The sequence below is a fragment of the Neolamprologus brichardi genome, chromosome 20 (assembly GCF_056152115.1).
Source record: "Neolamprologus brichardi isolate AB-2024 chromosome 20, ASM5615211v1, whole genome shotgun sequence".
Classification (NCBI taxonomy): domain Eukaryota; kingdom Metazoa; phylum Chordata; class Actinopteri; order Cichliformes; family Cichlidae; genus Neolamprologus; species Neolamprologus brichardi.
The window spans coordinates 33,530,815-33,549,236 of NC_142123.1; the positions used below are offsets into that span (position 1 = coordinate 33,530,815).

The following is an 18,422-nucleotide window of genomic DNA, read 5'->3' on the forward strand; positions in this document are numbered from 1 at the left end:
TCCAACTACTAACCTCTGTATATTTTATTTTATTGTTTACCCTATTTAATTTGTAAAATATGTATACACACACACACACACACACGTAGATATACATATTTAGTATACACATTCAGTAATATGCATACACTCTTATATCGTACATATATTTATTCATATAATTCTCAGATTTAGCCATTCTTATATTTTGCTTGTTCTTATGTTATTGTATTTTTGCACACCTCTGTTGCTTGTGAAGCTCGCACACAACAATTTCACTCACATGTACTGTACCAGTGTACCTGCACATGCGATGTGACAATAAAAGTGATCTGATTTTAACACTATCATAGATCCAATGCCGATATAAACGCTGATATTGATACTATCAGTGTTTGGATCAATCCCCCGAGCCCAAAGCACTGATCTATGCAGGTTGCAGTCAGGAAAAAGTGAAGTGTGGTGGAAAGGTATTATGCCACGACACTCACTAGTCTCATTGATGCTCATGAGATTAGGGAGTGTTATAAAAATAAAATGTCTCCATAATCCCAATCAACAGATTAGTTTTGTGATATACAAATAATCAAAGGTGATAGGATCAGCAAATCAATTTGAAATGCATCCTTAAAAACTTTGTGGTGGATGAAGTGTTTTCTTACTGCAGTAAGAAGAAATGCAGGATGAGACGCGTTCTGCTCAGTTTTAATTCCAATTCACAACAACAGTCGCTTCAAGGTAAAAACAGGAGAGAAGGTTCAACACCTGTCTGCTGCCATCAGGAGGAAAACCTGACCGATGACCAGACAACAGCAGATATGAACATTTATCTTTGTTCCCCTATGTATGCAAACTCTCTGCATTAACTGCAGACGATCTAGACGGCAATTCTTGTCCTGATGGAAACACTGAGGCAAGTTATTGTCAGCTCGACTCTGTGGATATTTACACTAAACAGGTGAAGAATTTTTAAATCACTGTACAAGAATTTATACAACCGAGCAGCAAGTCAAGAGGATTTGTTCATGTGTGACACATGAACAAGGAACGATCTTTACAATGAGGAAGTAGCTTGTCTTCCTCGTTGGTGGAGCAGCTTGCTCTGACAGATTGCAGCTGCAGCACCTGCAGGAGGACTGATGGCGAGTCACCATGTCTGAAGAACAGGATCATCTGCTTTTGCTTTTTAAATCATTTATTGAAAAGTAGATTTTTTTCCTCTCTCTCTGGCTGTGCTGCATGTATTTCTGATTATCTGATGACCCTTGTGTGTTTCTCATTTAGTAATCGATCCATCCCTGTGGTGTTTTCAGGTGAACCTGTATCAATGCAGGCAGCTCGTCACAAAATAACAACATCTTAAGAATGTTTTTTTTTAAATTTTATTTTACTATTAAAAAAACTTTACTGAATTTTATAAAACTCTCAAACAATGAAAATCTTAACATTTTCAGAGGAATTCTAAATATTTACATCAGTTTCTGTACAGACCCGAGGGGGACATATCAAGAAAAAGATGGAAGGAAGAAGAAAACACATTAAGAACTCCTAAAAAATAAAATCAGATTACATTTTCACCTCAGAACAAACAAGACTGTTGGATGCGCTTTCGTCTTGATGCAAAAACCTTAATTTAAAATATTTTAAAATCAGCACCAAAAATCCTGAAAGTCTCATATTTGAATTTTTGTTTTAAATTTTGCACATTTTTCTGTTGCTGGAGCTGCCTCGCTGCTCACTTCACTTTGGTCTAAGAGCAGTAGAGCTGGGACTATAAAATAAACCCGTGTTAAAAGAACGGACAGCGCCGAGTGATCCTGGCACGGCTACAAGGTGAACTGGTTTTGGAATAAAAAAGACAAACGAGTATATAAAGCATTCAGAGCCCGGGACGATCACAGGGCGGAGAGGAAGGACCAGACGATCACAGAGGCACTTATTAGGCTCAGGAGGGGCGTGGCCTGAAGGAAGAGGGCGGAGCTCTTTAATACCACTTCTACTGGGTAATGGTCGCTCAGCTGCACCACCTGGCAGACAGAAGCAATGGAAGTCAGAGTCAGACATCATCAAACAGTGTTTACATCAGGCTAGTTTAACCTGACACTCAGGAAAAGGTGACAGATATTTAAGGTGACCTGACACCCGGCCTGGGAATGAGGATAAAAGCCGATCACTTAAAAATGACATTTATTTTTTTAAAAAGGAGGAAATCCAAAACTATGTTGTGCAGCTTTCTATATTTTGGATTTAAATACTGTTTTTTCAGACGCTGTATTATTATAGATAAAGCTACCCAGCAACAGATCAGTGCTTACAATATTAAAGTAGTATACACTCATTATTCTACATGTATCATATTGACATATTGCATCGGTGTGTGGTTCTCCAGCTGCACCACAGCACACAGAAAGGCACTCCAGAGGGTCATCAATATGGCCCAAAAAAAAAAATCATTGGACATCCTCTTCCCTCCCTGAAGGACCTGTACAGCACTCGCTGTCTCAAGAGGGCACGTAGCATCCTACGGGACGGTACACACCCAGGACACTGGCTGTTTAAGCTGCTGCCGTCCGGCAGGAGGTTCAGGCTGCTGAGGTCCCGAACAAATAGACTCAAGGACAGCTTTTACAACAGGGCAACAGCCCTGATCAGTGCAAACAGCTGACCTGATTGGCTCCCTCCCTGGACTTTTTTAGGGGGGAGGTAACAATGTTTAAAACAGTAATAATAATAATATTTATATTTATAACAAGGTGCAATAATAACAGTGTGCAATACAAATACACTTATTCTTCTTTTTTATTACTAAGTTATTATACTGTGTTGTGTTGTTCGTGTTGCGTTGTGATGTGTCGTATCATGTCGTGTTGTGTTATATGTAGTGCCGACGTAGGACAGTTTTCCAATTTCATTGTACTACTGTACTATGTATGACTGTGCAATGACAATAAAGAGTTATCCTATCTTATCTAATTAATCTTACGAATCAGTATTTATGATCAAATAATATAATTTCTACATAATGAGTGGCCACTTTATTAGGTATACCTAGCAAAGTGTTGAGCTGCTTGTTCACACAGATGTGATCAGTCACACGGCAGCAGCTCAAACCGAGCATCAGGATGAGTGAGGAAGGGGCTTTAAGTGACGTTGAAACCTGCTGTGGTTGTTGGTGCCACACGGACTGGTCTGAATATTTCAGAATGGTAAATAGACCGGTTCTTAAATAGGCTTTTCTGCTCCGAGTACTCAAAGCTGACGTAGTGGAATTTTCCCACACAAACATCTGTTTACAGAGAATGATCTGTGCAGATGTGTTACAGCACGCTCTTGTCAGCTAAAAACAGTAAAACCATCAGACTCCTTTATCATGTAATGTAACTGTTTGAGGGCTCAGGCTTCGCACGTACTCTTATTACAGCTCAAGAAACTATTTTCACCAATGTGCCGTCATCCTAAAATACACAAATTACTCATAACTTTAAAATAAACATGTAGATAAATTGAACCCACTAAGATGTTCTAATTTATCAAACTTCCTTTTCAGACGTGTACCAAATTAATGCAAATCCAAATGATTCAGAGTTAAATTTGATATGTTTGATATGATAAAACTTTAATTTACAGACATTTAATGAGTAAACAAACTGTCTATGTCTGCACACTAGAGGGCGCTGCAGAGGATTCTTAAATATCAATTTCATGCTTTCAGACATAATGCCGTGCCAAAAAAAATTATGTCAATAAGACTACAAGCAGCCAGATGTCAGCATAATCAGCAGATGATCATAACCCACACTGAAGACAGACAGCAGTGTTTGTCCTGCTGGGCAGGAACTAAAACTATATAACGACTGTAACACTCTGACGCTTCCAAATGATTGTGTTTTATTAGACCTATTAAATGTGACCAGTATATATGTGGTGTCATGTGATCAGTTACCTCGCTCCTGGACATTTTGAACTCCGCTCCGAGATCAAAGACTTTTGCAGAGAATGGCTTGATTGCCCTCAGGAAGGGTTCTCCATGCACAACAATCCTGCGCACACACACACACTTATTTTCTGCTCAAACACACACAAACTAAACCATTAAAATTAAATGCAAGAACATAAAATTCATCCACACATGAACCTTTAAAGTTAGATTGATAACAACAAGATTAACTGTAGCTGACACTTTGTTCGCTGACATCCAGCAGGTCACTCTCTACATTCACCAGCTGTTATATGTTAATCCACAGTTCTGTCAGCACACACCTGTCGTATGCACAGCTGGTCGCGTCGGTGACAGTGGTGTCCTCTCGGTTTCTGATCAGCCAGGAGAACTCTGACTTCATGAACAGCCGTATGTTTCTCCTGTCACTTCGTTTCACATACGCACAGCTGGCATGGAAATCTCCCAGGAACATCACGTTCTGCACACACAACAAAGCGAGAAGTGAGTCAGCCTCCAAAGTATCCCACAGTAAAACTTCAGTTTTTTAAATCCTGCTGTGAAGGCCGGTGCTGCCCCTCAGCCTCCCAGCAGATGCACCTGTGGTTTCAATCTGAAACTCCTACATCGCCTTGTTTTCAAGTTATCACATTCACAAACTCGCGTGTTCGTCCTGATGACAGTACACCATTTACAGCCCAGGGGTAAAAATGTTTACATTTAAAAGAAATGCATAAATGCTTTTAGTCTCTATAAATATCTGCATCTTGATGGAGTCAGTGCTTCTATTTATTTTTATGTTTCCAAGTTAAAGCTCGCTGATAAACCTGACGTCTCCTGTCTAAATATGGACACTTTTGCCTGCAAAACAATTATCCAAAAACATTGCAGATGGCAAAATGCTGATACTGAGGCTTCAAAATCCTGAGTGCAGAGTCAGGCTATGGTTTCAAAGTCAGTGGTTTTTGACTTGTGTGTATAAAGTGACCTTGGATTCCTTGAAAGGCTCCATGTGAATAAAGTCATTTTCCATTTTAAAGCAGACCTTTACAAACACGGATTATGTGAAAATCAGAACAAAGTTCTCTGTCACATCTGTTCTGATCAGCCTGTTATCAGATGAGCTTTCGCACCATGTTGTTCCATTTCTTGCTGACTTCCACAAAGACGTCGTAAAGCTTGTTGATCTCCTGGACGGCCTTGCTGGGCTCACTGTGGAGAGGGACCAAGATAAACTCCCCGATTGCTGCCGGGTCGAAAGAGAAAAGGAAAAACAAGAAGAGAAGAATGAAGGGCAGCGTTTTAGTTTAAATCTGAAACTAAGAAGAAAAGCATTCAAATGTTTTCTTATGCACTAACATGCATTCCTGCTTTGGAAGCGAACCACAAAAGGCTCTCTGACAAACGACTGCTGGCTCCTGTACTGGTATTGACCCGTCACGTTCACCGTCTGCACCCTGTTTGGAGAAGAAAAGATTAAATGCTGTTTAATCGTGGCTCAAGAGTTGGGTGGTCGCTTTGTAATCGGAAGGTTGCCGGTTCGAGCCCCAGCTTGAACAGTCTCGGTCGTTGTGTCCTTGGGTCCTGGTGGTGGTCAGAGGGCCCGGTGGCGCCAGTGTCCGGCAGCCTCGCCTCTGTCAGTGTGCCCCAGGGCAGCTGTGGCTACAATGTAGCTGCCATCACCAGTGTGTGGATGTGTGGATGAATGGGTGGATGACTGGATGTGTAAAGCGCAATACAAATACAAGCCATTTACCATACAGTCCAATATATATAGAGAGACAAGACGACGAGGCTCCAGTTAAGTAAACAAACAATAAATATAAGAAGAGTAAGAAAATAAATATACACTTTAGGACCAGGGGTAAAGGGATCAATAACAATTTAAAATGTATATTTTATAGTTTGATGATTTAAAGTCTCACACACAACCCGTCGAAAGGGGAGGGGCTGCTTCCAAATAAAGCACATTTCATTCATAATGTTATAAATCCAAGCCCCATTATGTATTCATGATTTGAATCCTGGGTTGTGTGAAATCCCAGAAATACACCTTAGACAAAGTGAATCTGTGAACTAGGGTGTAGATCTGTTAGGTTATGTTGTGGTGATCCAAGAGTTGGTGGATTTGTGTTCATACTGGAAAATACTGCAAAATTAAAACCAATGGAAGATGGACAAGAAAAGTTGAAAGCCATCAGGTGCTCAGTTTAGAAATAATAGAAAAGAAGCGAAGAGAAACGAGCAAAAGATGCAGGCAAAACAGGCCAGAGGGAGTGTTCGCCCGGGGCGCCAAACAGGCTAGGACCGCCACTGACCACAGCCATGTCTTACCTGTAGATGAAAACATACTTCTGCTTGTCGTCAGGAGAGTTTCCCAAACTCTCACTGGCCACTGCCTCGTAGTCGTACTCTTCATACCTCAACGCAGAGAAGGAGACAAGAATGTGAAAAACGCAGCAGAGAAAGGAGCTGCACGTCACACAGTACGCAACACACGAGCCCGCCAAAACATCAATGTGAACAGAGGAGCACGAGGACCGCTGGGGCTTATGAAGCCATCAGGTGAGCATTACAGAGCAGTCGTCATCGTTCTTTCAGAGAAACAAGGAAGCTAAAGCCAGATTTATCCCGGTGATCTGCTCTGCTGGAGTTCACGCCTCGATGAACGCTCCCTCGTGCACCTCTCTTCACATTGTTCAAGCAAATTTATACCAACATTCCTACAATTTAAACAAATTGCATTTTTTAGGTAACCAGTGCCCTAGTCACTAAAATGTCATTTTTTTAATGGTCTTTTTATTTACACTTTCAAAATAAACCTGAATGTAAAAAAAAACCCCAAAAAACAAGATTGTGCATGTGTGTTTGTGGTGGGAAGTCATACATGCATGTAATACATGTAAATCTGCATGTAACCACATTATCGTGCTTTAGAAACACATTAATGCTTTTTGTGCCTGAAATGCTAAATAATATGCTAACATGACTAAAGCTAATGTAGCCCAGTCCCGTGATTTTTACTACACCTAAATATAGTATCCAAGTACTTGGAGTATTTTTTTTAATTTTAGCTCTGTTTAGCTGCTTTTGAGCATTTTAGCATTTCCCCTCGCCTTCTATTTCTTCATTTTAATCAAATGTTTGTTTTATGAGACCACTGTGGTTTCATTCTCTGTGTGTTTTTTAACTCATGTAGCCATTTTTCTCGTTACATTGTAACTCCTAATGTCGCTTAGCAACTATTTCATGCCCAGTTACATTAGAAGCTTTTAAAATTATTCTGTTGTAATGCTACTAAAATTAATACTGAAACTCGGCACTTTAATCTACTGTAGTCTTATTAAAATGTTGTATGGACTTTTATTATGGGGTTTTGGTTAAATATGACGGTAAGATTTCTTGAGATGAAGTCTTAATACTAGAAAAAGCACATGAAAACAGTCCAGCGCGATAGTCCCAGAAGTGGAGCTCCCCAGGGCTTAGCACCCGGCCTACTAAGCTTTATACATGTACAGAAAGGATTTCAGTCACGCTGTCAGAAATATGAGACATATTTCAGCACGGGAAATTTGTAGTTTGGGATATTTACATCTAGCTAAATAAAAGTAAAATTTACAAAAAAAAAAACAAACAAACATGAAAATGTTTATTCTTCAACTTGAACCCACAGCATGTTTTTTTTTTGTACAGCGCCCGCCCAAAGCTTGGACACACTGCACTGATGGGTAACACTTTATTTTGTTAAGTCAAAAGTACCTTTCACAGTAACCACTTAGTTGAGAAATATTTTTGCAATTTAAACAGTCAGCAGTCCATAAACACATCACATATTTACATTTGGTTATGTGCTTTCACATGTGTGCTCATCTGCGTTTCCTACAGCTTTGATCCTCGGCTGCTCAGGTCTCCATGCTACGTCATCATTGTGAGTATAAATGTGTTCATGTTAGATAGAAAGCACTTACATGGGAAAAGCATAGAAACAAGTGCTTGTGTGAATGTGGCAAGTGTTTTGAGTCCTCACTCAGACTAAAAAGCGCTACATTATTACCAAATGTAACAATAATAATAATAATAATAATAATAATAATAATAATAATCAGGGTTGTAGTGAACGTTACTTGAGTTGGCATTTAGATTGATATTAGTTTCTGTGTTTCTATTCTAGTTTCTATTCTTCTCCCCATAAAGACTGCATTTTACCACCTCCCCGTAACCATAACAACAAGTTTTGACATCTCCGTGCATGAGGTTTGATGACCATTAGAATAGTTTCCAGGTTTTTCCGGCGGTAAGTGCACGAGCAGACACCACCCTCACTAACTTCTAACGTGTCGCTCTATAAGCAGACATGAAAATAACAGAAACAGCTCAGCTCATGAGGGTTACTAGTGGCCCTCGAACCTCTTTTTAAGGCTCTGCTACTGACTAGGAGGCTTTCAAGTTGTTCAGAGTTAAATCAGAATCGTTCAGTTCACGCTTTTCCCTTTAACAAATACTGGACTGATAAACCTGTCCGACACATTTCCATCCCGATTTTCTCTAATAGTGACTTTCCAAAGTAAAGTGTTACCATTTCAGGCATTTTGGTTAGTAAAGGGTGTAAATTTAGGTTATTAGGATTAATGAATATGATTAGATGATACTTCACATGCTCATTAAATCCAGTGTACCTGTCAGATCCCCTGTTGAAGGCAGACAGCAGACACATAATGACCATCATTATGCACATATTGTGGTTAAGCAGTGTTAGAATACTAGTCGAGTATATTAAAAGATCGAGCAGTTTACCGTCTTGTGTGTCAGCAACATGCCCACACACTCTTTAGCAATAAATCAATCTCTTTGCATCGTTATCATAAAACACTGACTGGTAGTGAACTGCAGCTTTGTCAGTACAAACATAAAACAGGAGTAAGCCACAGCCATATTCACTGAATCATGCTGACACCTGTGCTGTATTTTCATAGAGCTCACAGCTGCTGTATTAGAAAGGGTCAGACTTCCCTTTTGCTCTCACAGTCTCGCTTCATGCTGAAGATTTTGGAAAATGCTTTTCCTGCTTATACTTTTTCTTGTCAAATACATGAAGTGTAATCAAAATGTTCTGGGAAAAATCTAATACCCTAAATGATGTAAGTGATGTGAGGCAAGGTAATCTGATGGAGCGCTGCACTATTATATGGCTGGTTTTATTTGAGAAGAGAGAACAAAGTTGCCAGGTCAGGTGAGTGAGCGCAAAATGGGACAACTACAAATAATCAATAATAGTGAATAATGACATCATCATATGATTATTTCAAGCACACGCTGTCTCTGTCCACAGAAGTCCCACCTACCTAATGGTCAAACTTTCTCTTTATGATTAGCAACCAATGAGCACTGAGTACAATAAGTCCTCTTTAGGGGCAGAAATAAACTCAGCTGACGAGATTTTCATGCTGATAGTTTAAAGCCAGAGTTTCCAGCGAATGTTTACCTGTTGAGCACAGACAGCAACTTTTGAATGGCTTGACCGTCTGGATCCACCACGTGCTGTAAGAGGCTGATATCACAACGAGTCAGGACCTGGACACACACACGGGCACACAGAAAAAAGGTCATAGGTCGAGTCATAACTACAGCACCAGATCCAATTCTGCCAATAATTCATTCATAACGGCAGCAGGAAAAAATAAAATAAAATAAAATAGATAATAAAGTGTGTTACCAGTTTGAGAAAGTGCATCAGTCGCCCGTTTGATGCTTTCGCAGAGTCAAAATTCTGCACGTTGTAGGCACAGATCCTGAGTTCAGTTGCTGACTTCAAGACAAAAATGGAGAGCAAAAGGAAGAGAGAAAGACCAGAAGAGCGCCACCTCATGGTTGGATCTGTGAAGGAATAAAAGACGCACTGTCACTGATGCAAAGCACACAGTGTCCAAAATGCACAGCTCTCACTGATGTGGGATAAGCTACCAGAAACCAACATGTGGAATGTCTTCACAATGCTTTGAGTTTGGAAATTTGATATAATAGTGAGAATAAAAGATTCCAATGACGATCAACCGTCCTGCAGGTCTGACCTGCGCGCAGCCATGAATCCCCCCAAAAAGCCAAGACGACAGAGCAAGGCCTGACAGTGACTGTGGTATCACTACAGATTAATAACCACACTTCCTGTCTGCACGTGCAGAAACATAGAAGCAATTTACAACCATCACACAAAGACGGTGCAGCAGCAACGCCACTCACGGCACAACCACACCGCCCACAGACTCCATTTCTATCGATACTCTTACACAAGTTCTGTTTCCTGTTCGCAGCCTCTGGCTCACATTAGTGTAAATGTTACACAAATTAATAACCTATATATGAAATGACTACATTTTTAACTTGAATGCAAATATGCAAAAGCACAATCCCATTACAGGACACACAGCAGGGTGATCCTTGTTCTACAGTTACTTTCTACACTGAGCCAAGTTCTTGTCACATTGTTACAGATATCAGGTCATAATGGAAACAAAAGCTGCTCAGAAACCTTCAGGGAGCAGCTGAACATCACAGTCAGTCAAACTTGAGGAATATCAGTCTGTCCGGTCGGGAAGCATGAGGTGCACTGGAGAGGCAACAACAAGAGAACGTCCCAAAAGCAAATGTGTTAGCAGGCGGTGTTCATAGATGACTCTCCTCTTCCTTCCTCCCTAGTTTTGTGTTTTGTTAGTGAGCGTCAGATGTTACCTGCACCAGCGACTCAAGGATGGCATGTCCATTCATTGCATCGCAAGAAGGCCTGTGTGCCTCCCAGCACAGTCTCAAGAGTGAGGAAGAAATACCATGACATGACCGTTAGAGAAGACAGACACACAAAAGTCAGCAGCAGGACCAATATCTGCTCCTTTGTGAGGAGGGAAAAGAAGCATGGCCAGGAAAATCACTTCAACCTGTCAGAAACTGAACTGAAGAGGTCCCAAAAGGTTGATTCTGGTTAACTCGATGTAACGTTTTCACTGGGAGAAATGTTTTCTTACTCATCCAACTGACTTCTTCAGTCTCAGCTGACTGCATCTCTGAGTCGAGGAGGGGGCCGAAGGGTACATCTGTCACCACCTTACAGTGTCTGCAGCCATTCCCCGACTCTCTGTGAATGGTACTCATGACCATTGATCGGTAACTAGTTATTATGCCAAAACCAGGAATGCATTACTCGTTACTGGGATTTAGATAGGCTCGTTATTCGTTACTTCGTGTGGAGGCATCGCGGAGCTTCCACAGATTCAGTAACATTAGCAAGTGGTGGAGGCAGCAGGTGGAGGAGGGAAAGGGGAGGCAGGAGGAGGAGAGACCCGAGGCGGTGAACTGAACTTCAGGTAAGAAGTTATGAGCTGCAGTCTATCTGGTCAGATATAAACCAAGTTTAGGTGGAGTTTATTTTCATTGTGCTGACTTTTTACAGTCAGTTACAATAACTCGTACTGCTACTAGCTAGCATGACGGAGTTTCTATACAGCTGGGTGGTGCTATGATGTTACTGATAGTGAACTTTATTTTGTTCATAAGGTTTGTTAGTAGAGTTTCCAACCGTCCCCTAAAAAACGGAGTCATCTGGTATTCAGAGAAAATATTTCACGTTGAGCTGAAAAGGAACAGTTTGTCCCGGACGTCAGCTACAATGAAGAAAAGGCACAAAGCTGGATTTATTCTGTGTCTTTACGCTGCAGCTGCCTCTTCTTCTCTCATTCTCCCCCCTCCCTCTCCCGTTTCTACTTCAATCATGAAACTGATCAATGATCAGCTGATCGTCTCTCTTGTTTGTTTATCGCCCACTTTGCGCCAGAAAGAGGAAACCAGTGGATGTCGCGTTAAACAACAGCAGCACGTTTGATCAGCTGTTGTTAATATTAATTTAATATTAATTTCTAGTATCAGCTGATGTTTGCTGGAGCCACAGCTGTAAAGCTGCTGGTCATGATGTGGGTTTGGATATGTGGTGAGAGGGAAACATGAAGATGAAACCAGGAGATGTCCTTACTGAATCATCAGAGCTGTGATGGAGAAACAGGTTTACCTTTTAGGTGACATGGATGAGTTGAAGTTATGAACTGTTTCTGAGAGACAAATAACACCAGGATCCTTTTCTAAGTAGCTGACAGCTGGTAACTGTGCAGGGGCGGGTCTAGCAAAGTGTTGCCAGGGGGGCAGGTAGGGCATTAACAGGGAGAGGGGGGCACAAAGAAATACTTTCTTATTCTCATTTAAAATGTCTCGCTTTTAATAAATAATTATCTGAATCTTACAACAAACGATTGATAGATTGATGCATATATACCATCAGAACAGTGAACATCACTGTCACAACAGCGTCTGTTTTCATTCAAAGGCTTTATGATTTTTCCTATAATGGCGGCCGGTCTCTAGTCAAAATGCCCGGGACGATTTTTTGTCCCAGTCCAGCCCTGTATGCAGCTCATCTGCAGTCTGCTGTTACCTACATCTTCCTATTCAGGAGGCAGAATTTCTGAGTTCTGAGTACAATCAAAGCACCACGACTGCAGTTTTTGTGTTGGATGTAAAAGGCGCACATGACGCTGTGACGCAGGCTAGAATCATGGCGGCGGTCAACGACGGTCCAGGCGTGGGATTTCTCTCGTGGAAATATGCACATTATCTTTTCCTTTCTGTTGGTAGGTGGCACAGTGCACTGTGGCAAGTAAGCAAGCTAGAAGACTGGCAAAGTTATGGAAGCAACACATTAACAAGAGAATTCTGAGTAAAACCAAAGTTACTTTCCCGAGTAACTAGTTACTTTGAAAGTAACTGAATTACTTTTGATAGAAGTAACTAGTAATGTACTAAGTTACTAATTTAAAGTAACTTACCCAACACTGGCTGAGACTGATGGATGAGTGAAGAAACGTTTCTCCCACTGAAAACATCCAGATGAACAGAATCAACTTTTGGGATTTACTTACCTGATGATTGAGCAACAATTCAGGAGCGTCACAGGAGATTGCAGCATCTGTGAGTTTGACCTGTGCTTATAGCCCAGCTTTAATGGCATTCACCAGCGATCAACAGGACCGGCAGGTCTGACACATGTGGAAGACGTGAGTCTGGAGGCGTCGAGGCAAGTTTTATGCATCATCCAGCGTCAGTGGAGGCCTGAGGAGGCACGTCCTTATCCTGCATGTTCTCGGAAGATCAGACAGATCCTGACTGCTTTTAGATGCGGGGATGACATCATTACCCTTCTGCTAACGCAGTGCACTCTGGGTTCCTCCACTGCCTCATATTCCCCAGATCTGAAACCAACCAGGAACCTCTGGGTGCCACAAACGGTCCACGAGGTCACTGATGCCCTGATCCAGATGTGGGAGGAGGTCCTGAGGGCAGCCTTCACTGTCTCATCCAGAGGTTGCTCACAGATTGTTGGGAGTGTACACTCCTGAACAACTAATGTAGTTTTACTTTAAACATTCATATAGTTCTACCTCACTACATCTTGGATGAAAACACTACTCTTTGTACACTTTTTTAAACCTTTAGTTTTTTCCTCATTTTTAATATTTCAAAGATTCTGACGTAAAAATAAATGCAGCAGAAGTAGCTGGTGGAGTAAATATTGTCTTTTTTAAATGTTTGAGCATCTTTTTGGTAGTAAAACTTGTTTATGACATGTGACTGTTCTGGGCCACTCAAGGGCAGTGAGCCAAGCTGTGAAGGCATCATCATGATAACCATACATCACACAGACAGGTGCTTCTGTTATTTAGTCTGATCCTCATCGTCTTAATGACGATGAGCGAGGCCCTGCTGCAAAGCAAATGTGTTCCCAGATTGAATGACTACACAGGTGAGTCAGTGATGCTTAACCGACACACCAGCGTCAGCTCACAGGAGCAACAAATGGAGAAAGAGGACGAGAGAGCGAGGCTGCTGGGACAGAGAGAAACTCCACATGAGCCTCATGACTGCAGAGGAAAAGAGGAAATGTTTGACAGTCTTCAGGGGAGGAGACGCAAAAGCTTGTACAGCTGAGAACGAGAGCAGGAAGTGTGCCGTTTGATTTTAAACACCAGCTTAATTTCAGCCCGTAAACATCCTTTCATAACTCATGAGTGTGACGGAGAAACAGTGTGAGTGTGGAGGAGTCGTTTGCCAGCAGAGCTGACTGGTCTGACTGGTCTGACGGATGAGTGACAGCATGCTCAGGCCTGTGGGCAGAAAAGCTCTTTGTTTGCTGACACACTTTAAATCATTTTATTGTTGCACATTTTCAATAGTTTTGATCATGAAAATTCTGTTTTTTGTTTGATCCATAAAGAAAAAAACCTGCTGCCGTGTTTAATACTGCTGTTCCTCGAGAGTGCCGAGCTACTGCAGCTCTTTGTGACACAGCGTATCCTTGTGCAACACGATTTTCATCTCACTCTGATGCTGCTTTTTCATACGCTGACAGCAGAACTATCCAGTTAACATTTACAGTCACGAGATTACTCGAAATCAGCCGCAGGTGTAAATGTGAGCGTCTCCATACAAACAGAAGATCTGACCGTTTGAGTGTCAGCGTCACAGTCATCCAGGATTCAGTCCAAGGTCAGACGTGCAGCACTCAGAGATGGGCCTCAGTTAACATGTTAAACGTTCAAAGGTGCAAATGCAAATCTGAACAAACAACAAGACCTTTGGAACAGACGAGACCAAAGTGCAGAAGTTCGGTCATCATGGAAAAACCAAACCGAGCACATCAGCACAAACACCAGCCGTGAGCACGGTGGTGGAGGGATGATGATGATTTAGGCCCTGGACACCTCATTGAGCAGACCGTGAACTCCTGTATACCGAAGTACTCTAGAGTCAAATGTCAGCTCTGTCTGACTGACAGTAAAGCTTGGCTGTAACTAGATCATGTAATAGCAGAGCAGCAAATCTCTAACAGAATGACTGCACAAGAAAAGAATAGAGGTGCTGCAATCACCCCGACCAGCCTGCAGTGTGATTGAAATACAGCTGTGCATAAATCACTGCTCAGAAACGCCAGTGAACTGGAGCAAGGCCGTAAAGACGAGTAGGTGAAAATTCCTTCAGTGACGCGAGAGCCTGAGTCGTAGGTCGTACTTTCAGTTTCCCATGATTGGAGAGCACATGCACATCTGTATCTGAAACATTTGATCAAACTGTTTTTAATGCAGCCTTTTTAAAGTTGAACCCATAAATACACAAACACACTCTGTCCATGACTTCTCACTATAACATGACCTTATGAGGCACAAACAGAGCGAGCAGAGATGTATATGCAGCCTGCTGCTAATAATAAAATGAGGAACTTGCAGGAGTTAAAGTGAAGTGGTTCCTCGCTGTGGTCGGGTTAGTTAACAGTCAGTCAGCCCAGCTGTGACTCTTCACTCCGCCCCTCCCAGGCGTAAATGCGGTGCGACCGGTCGAGTGACTCCCTCAGTACACCAGATTTCCACACACCGACCTACCTGACTGACGACAACAACCCTCACTGTACCCTGCACAATACGGGATTACAGCACAAAGCGAGCAACAGTTTACAAGTTGCTTTGCCAAGTTGAGCACTTTGAGGGTTCAATTCAGACTCTTGGGGTTTTTTTAGGCTGTGGATGTTTTTGTATCAGAGTACATGAGGCCTTAAAATCCTGTGTTGGCAAACAAACAGTATCATATTGCAGCCACCACCCCAACACCTTTCACAACTAGGGAAACTTTGTGGAATTAAGCTTCTGGCTACACAGTCGTCGAGCTGCTTTCGAGTACAAACAACACAGTTTGATTTAAAACTGTAAACTAATCAGCCTCAGCTTTCAGACTGAACATAGAATTAAAACACTCGCGTCACCGTTTCTGACACTTGGTTGAAAGACTCATTCGGCCTGTCACAGTGAGTGACAGCACAGAGTTGATTTTGATGTTATTTAACCAGGAAGTCCTGCAGGGTTAACAGCATTTTGCAGGGAAAGGAGGAGGGGCTTACTTTGTAGTCACTGTCACAAAAGTTCTAGAAACAAGTGTCGCCGCTCGGCAGGTGTTTTGAAAAGCCTTATTTCAGGTGTTATTTTAAAGTATCACCTATATTTACTTTAACTTGTATGGTTACCAGGAAAGAGTCTCACGTGGCCGTCTTTGTTATTTACGGTTGTCGTCTTTCTGTCCCACAGCTTTGAGGTCAGGACTCTTTGAGCGCCACGTCTCTCTCTGCTCTGACCGAATCAGTAAAACATCCAGAACTGACTTTAAATTCTGTGAATGGCTCCAAACTTCTGAGAATAAACCGTTGGGTAAACGGGCAGCACAGTTCATGTGTAGTGTGGCCTGCTTCATTGTTCTTTCTGTTTATGAGTTTTAAGAAAGGATCTGTGTGAGTGCTGCGCTCTGGTAGGACAGACCTGCATTTAAGGGGTTTTTGAATTCAAGGACACAAAGTCCGACATCTGATGTGTTTGAAGCATCTAATCTTAGAAGATCAATGCTAAGAGCTAGCTGCTATGGCGGCTACCTGCCCCTCCCTGATATGCACCACTGGAGTTTTATGGGTTGCCAGTAAATAACGGTGCATTTCAGAGACTTTCAATGTCTGTTAGGAAGGTCGAGGCGTGCAGGAGGTGCAGGCTAACATTTCATCTACTAATGGGTTTAATTTTTTACTCACTTGTTAGATTTAAGCATAAAAATACTCGTGAGTTTGATAAAACACTATGAAACGTTCAGTTAAGGTTATAAAAGATTACAAGTAGCAATAGAAAACCAACAGATGCCACCCCGACCTCCTCTCCACCTCGACAGATAGTTCGACTTCCTCCTGCCATCATCACTGCCGCCACAGAGAGTCCTGTCACCAGAACAGGAACTCTACTCATTACCATTCACCGCATCAGAGAGAAACACATAAGATTTGTCTTCATAGTTTCTTCCACATATTTATACACATCCAGATTCATCATGACTCTAAAATGGAAATTCATAAATCGTTCCTGTTTTTAAGGCTCCGTCAACAGTCCCAGTTAGAGAGCTCAAGACACCAACCTCACTGTACCATTGCTGGTTTCTCACTTTGTTCAGGCGTGAAGCAGCAGACATGGTTAGCCGGTGACTCGGCTCTGAATGTTTCAGCTGGTGAGGTCAAATTCACTAATTATTAACAAGTTAATGCTTAACACTGGTCGAAAAGCACAAATCACACGACTTTAAAGCCTCTTTCATCCAGAAAGAGACACAATGAAACCAAAATAAGCTCCCAAACAGGTCTGTTAATGATAAATAGACTGAATGCCAGTTTGGCACAAACTGACCTGAAAGGCGGACAAAAGATTAAAAATGGTTGAAAATATGAATCAAGGAGGGAACAAAGACACGGCCGACTTCAAAATGAGGAAGCAGGCAGAAAAACAGAGAAATCAGTGCATTTTACACACCTGGTTTTTACGAACCAGTGCTGAAGCTCATCTGCAAAACTTTCACTTTCAACATGTTCTAAATAAACACCAAATATGTTTCCTGAATAAAGTCTTTCAGCTCAGCTGGACCATTAATAAGTGTGAGTCCAATCACTTTTCCAACTCAGCACACTTGAATTTGGAATATTTTCATGGAAATAATCCAAGGATCTTGGAAAGAAAAGTGTCTGGACTTCTTTAAGTTTCCTTTAAGACGTTTCTTCAGTTCTAAGACCAGCTGGTGAAGAGTCAGACAGATTTCCTCAGAGACAATCCCTTCATTTTCCTGTTAAAACACCAAAGAGGCTGAATTCTGAGCTAGTATTTATGCTCCTGTTTACACAGCGTGCGTGAAAATATCTGTTTTAAATATTTAATCTGGAGTAAAGATTCTGTTTAAAGTCTTGCTGCATAATTTGAATACCTCCTGCTTCTTTCTACATCCTACTGTGACCGCCTCTGTTTTACATTCCTGCTTTTTCACCTGCTTTATGTGGTTTTTCTTTTTTTACGGCCACGCAGTGAAATACCAACACAGATTCCTCCGACGTGACTCTGAAAACATCCGAATTTAAGTTGGGAAAATTAAAAGATGTTAAAAACTAATACCATCCTCACAAAGGCACGAAAACACTTAAACATTGACAGAGTCCGTTCACACAGCCTACACACCCACGGCCACTTCAGTTTAAGCACTCACACACTGAGCAGACCCAGTAACCGGTACTGGTCTCGTCCCAGTAACGGCTGCTGGATCAGTTGTGGTTTTCGTACCTGTTCAGGTGAGTCAACTCACGACCGTCTGCTGCTAAATCTCTGAGCGTGTCCCGCTGGGTGTGGACGCTGTGTCAGCCTGGCGCAGGTAAAGCCGTCCAGGTTGTTCTCGCCCTGTAGAAATGCAGCATTCAGGGTCTGTGGTAAAGACGGGACGTTTTTTACATCGTGACATCTGTGACACCCATTTTATGTCACATGATCAACCAACTTACCTATCAGCTGCAGCCCTCGAGCAGGTGTGAGCCACAGATGAGCATGACGTAGTCTGGTGAAATCTGATTTCCTTA

General features: G+C 41.9%; 1 protein-coding gene across 2 annotated transcripts; it reads right to left on the reverse strand.

The window, feature by feature from the left end:
• Positions 1–1,347: 1,347 nt before the first annotated feature.
• Positions 1,348–18,273, reverse strand: LOC102792726 (deoxyribonuclease-1-like). Of its 2 annotated transcripts, XM_087834185.1 has the most exons (10): positions 18,133–18,273; positions 9,630–9,790; positions 9,399–9,487; positions 8,593–8,604; positions 6,251–6,337; positions 5,276–5,373; positions 5,050–5,162; positions 4,240–4,397; positions 3,923–4,019; positions 1,348–2,006 (listed from the first exon to the last, which is right to left on the reverse strand). In XM_087834185.1, the coding sequence occupies exons 2-10, from the start codon at positions 9,780–9,782 to the stop codon at positions 1,875–1,877; spliced, it is 939 nt and encodes a 312-aa protein (XP_087690311.1). In that variant the 5' UTR covers positions 9,783–9,790; positions 18,133–18,273; the 3' UTR covers positions 1,348–1,874. The 2 variants fall into 2 exon arrangements, with proteins under 2 accessions (XP_087690311.1, XP_087690312.1); XM_087834186.1 differs by lacking the exon at positions 8,593–8,604.
• Positions 18,274–18,422: the final 149 nt, after the last annotated feature.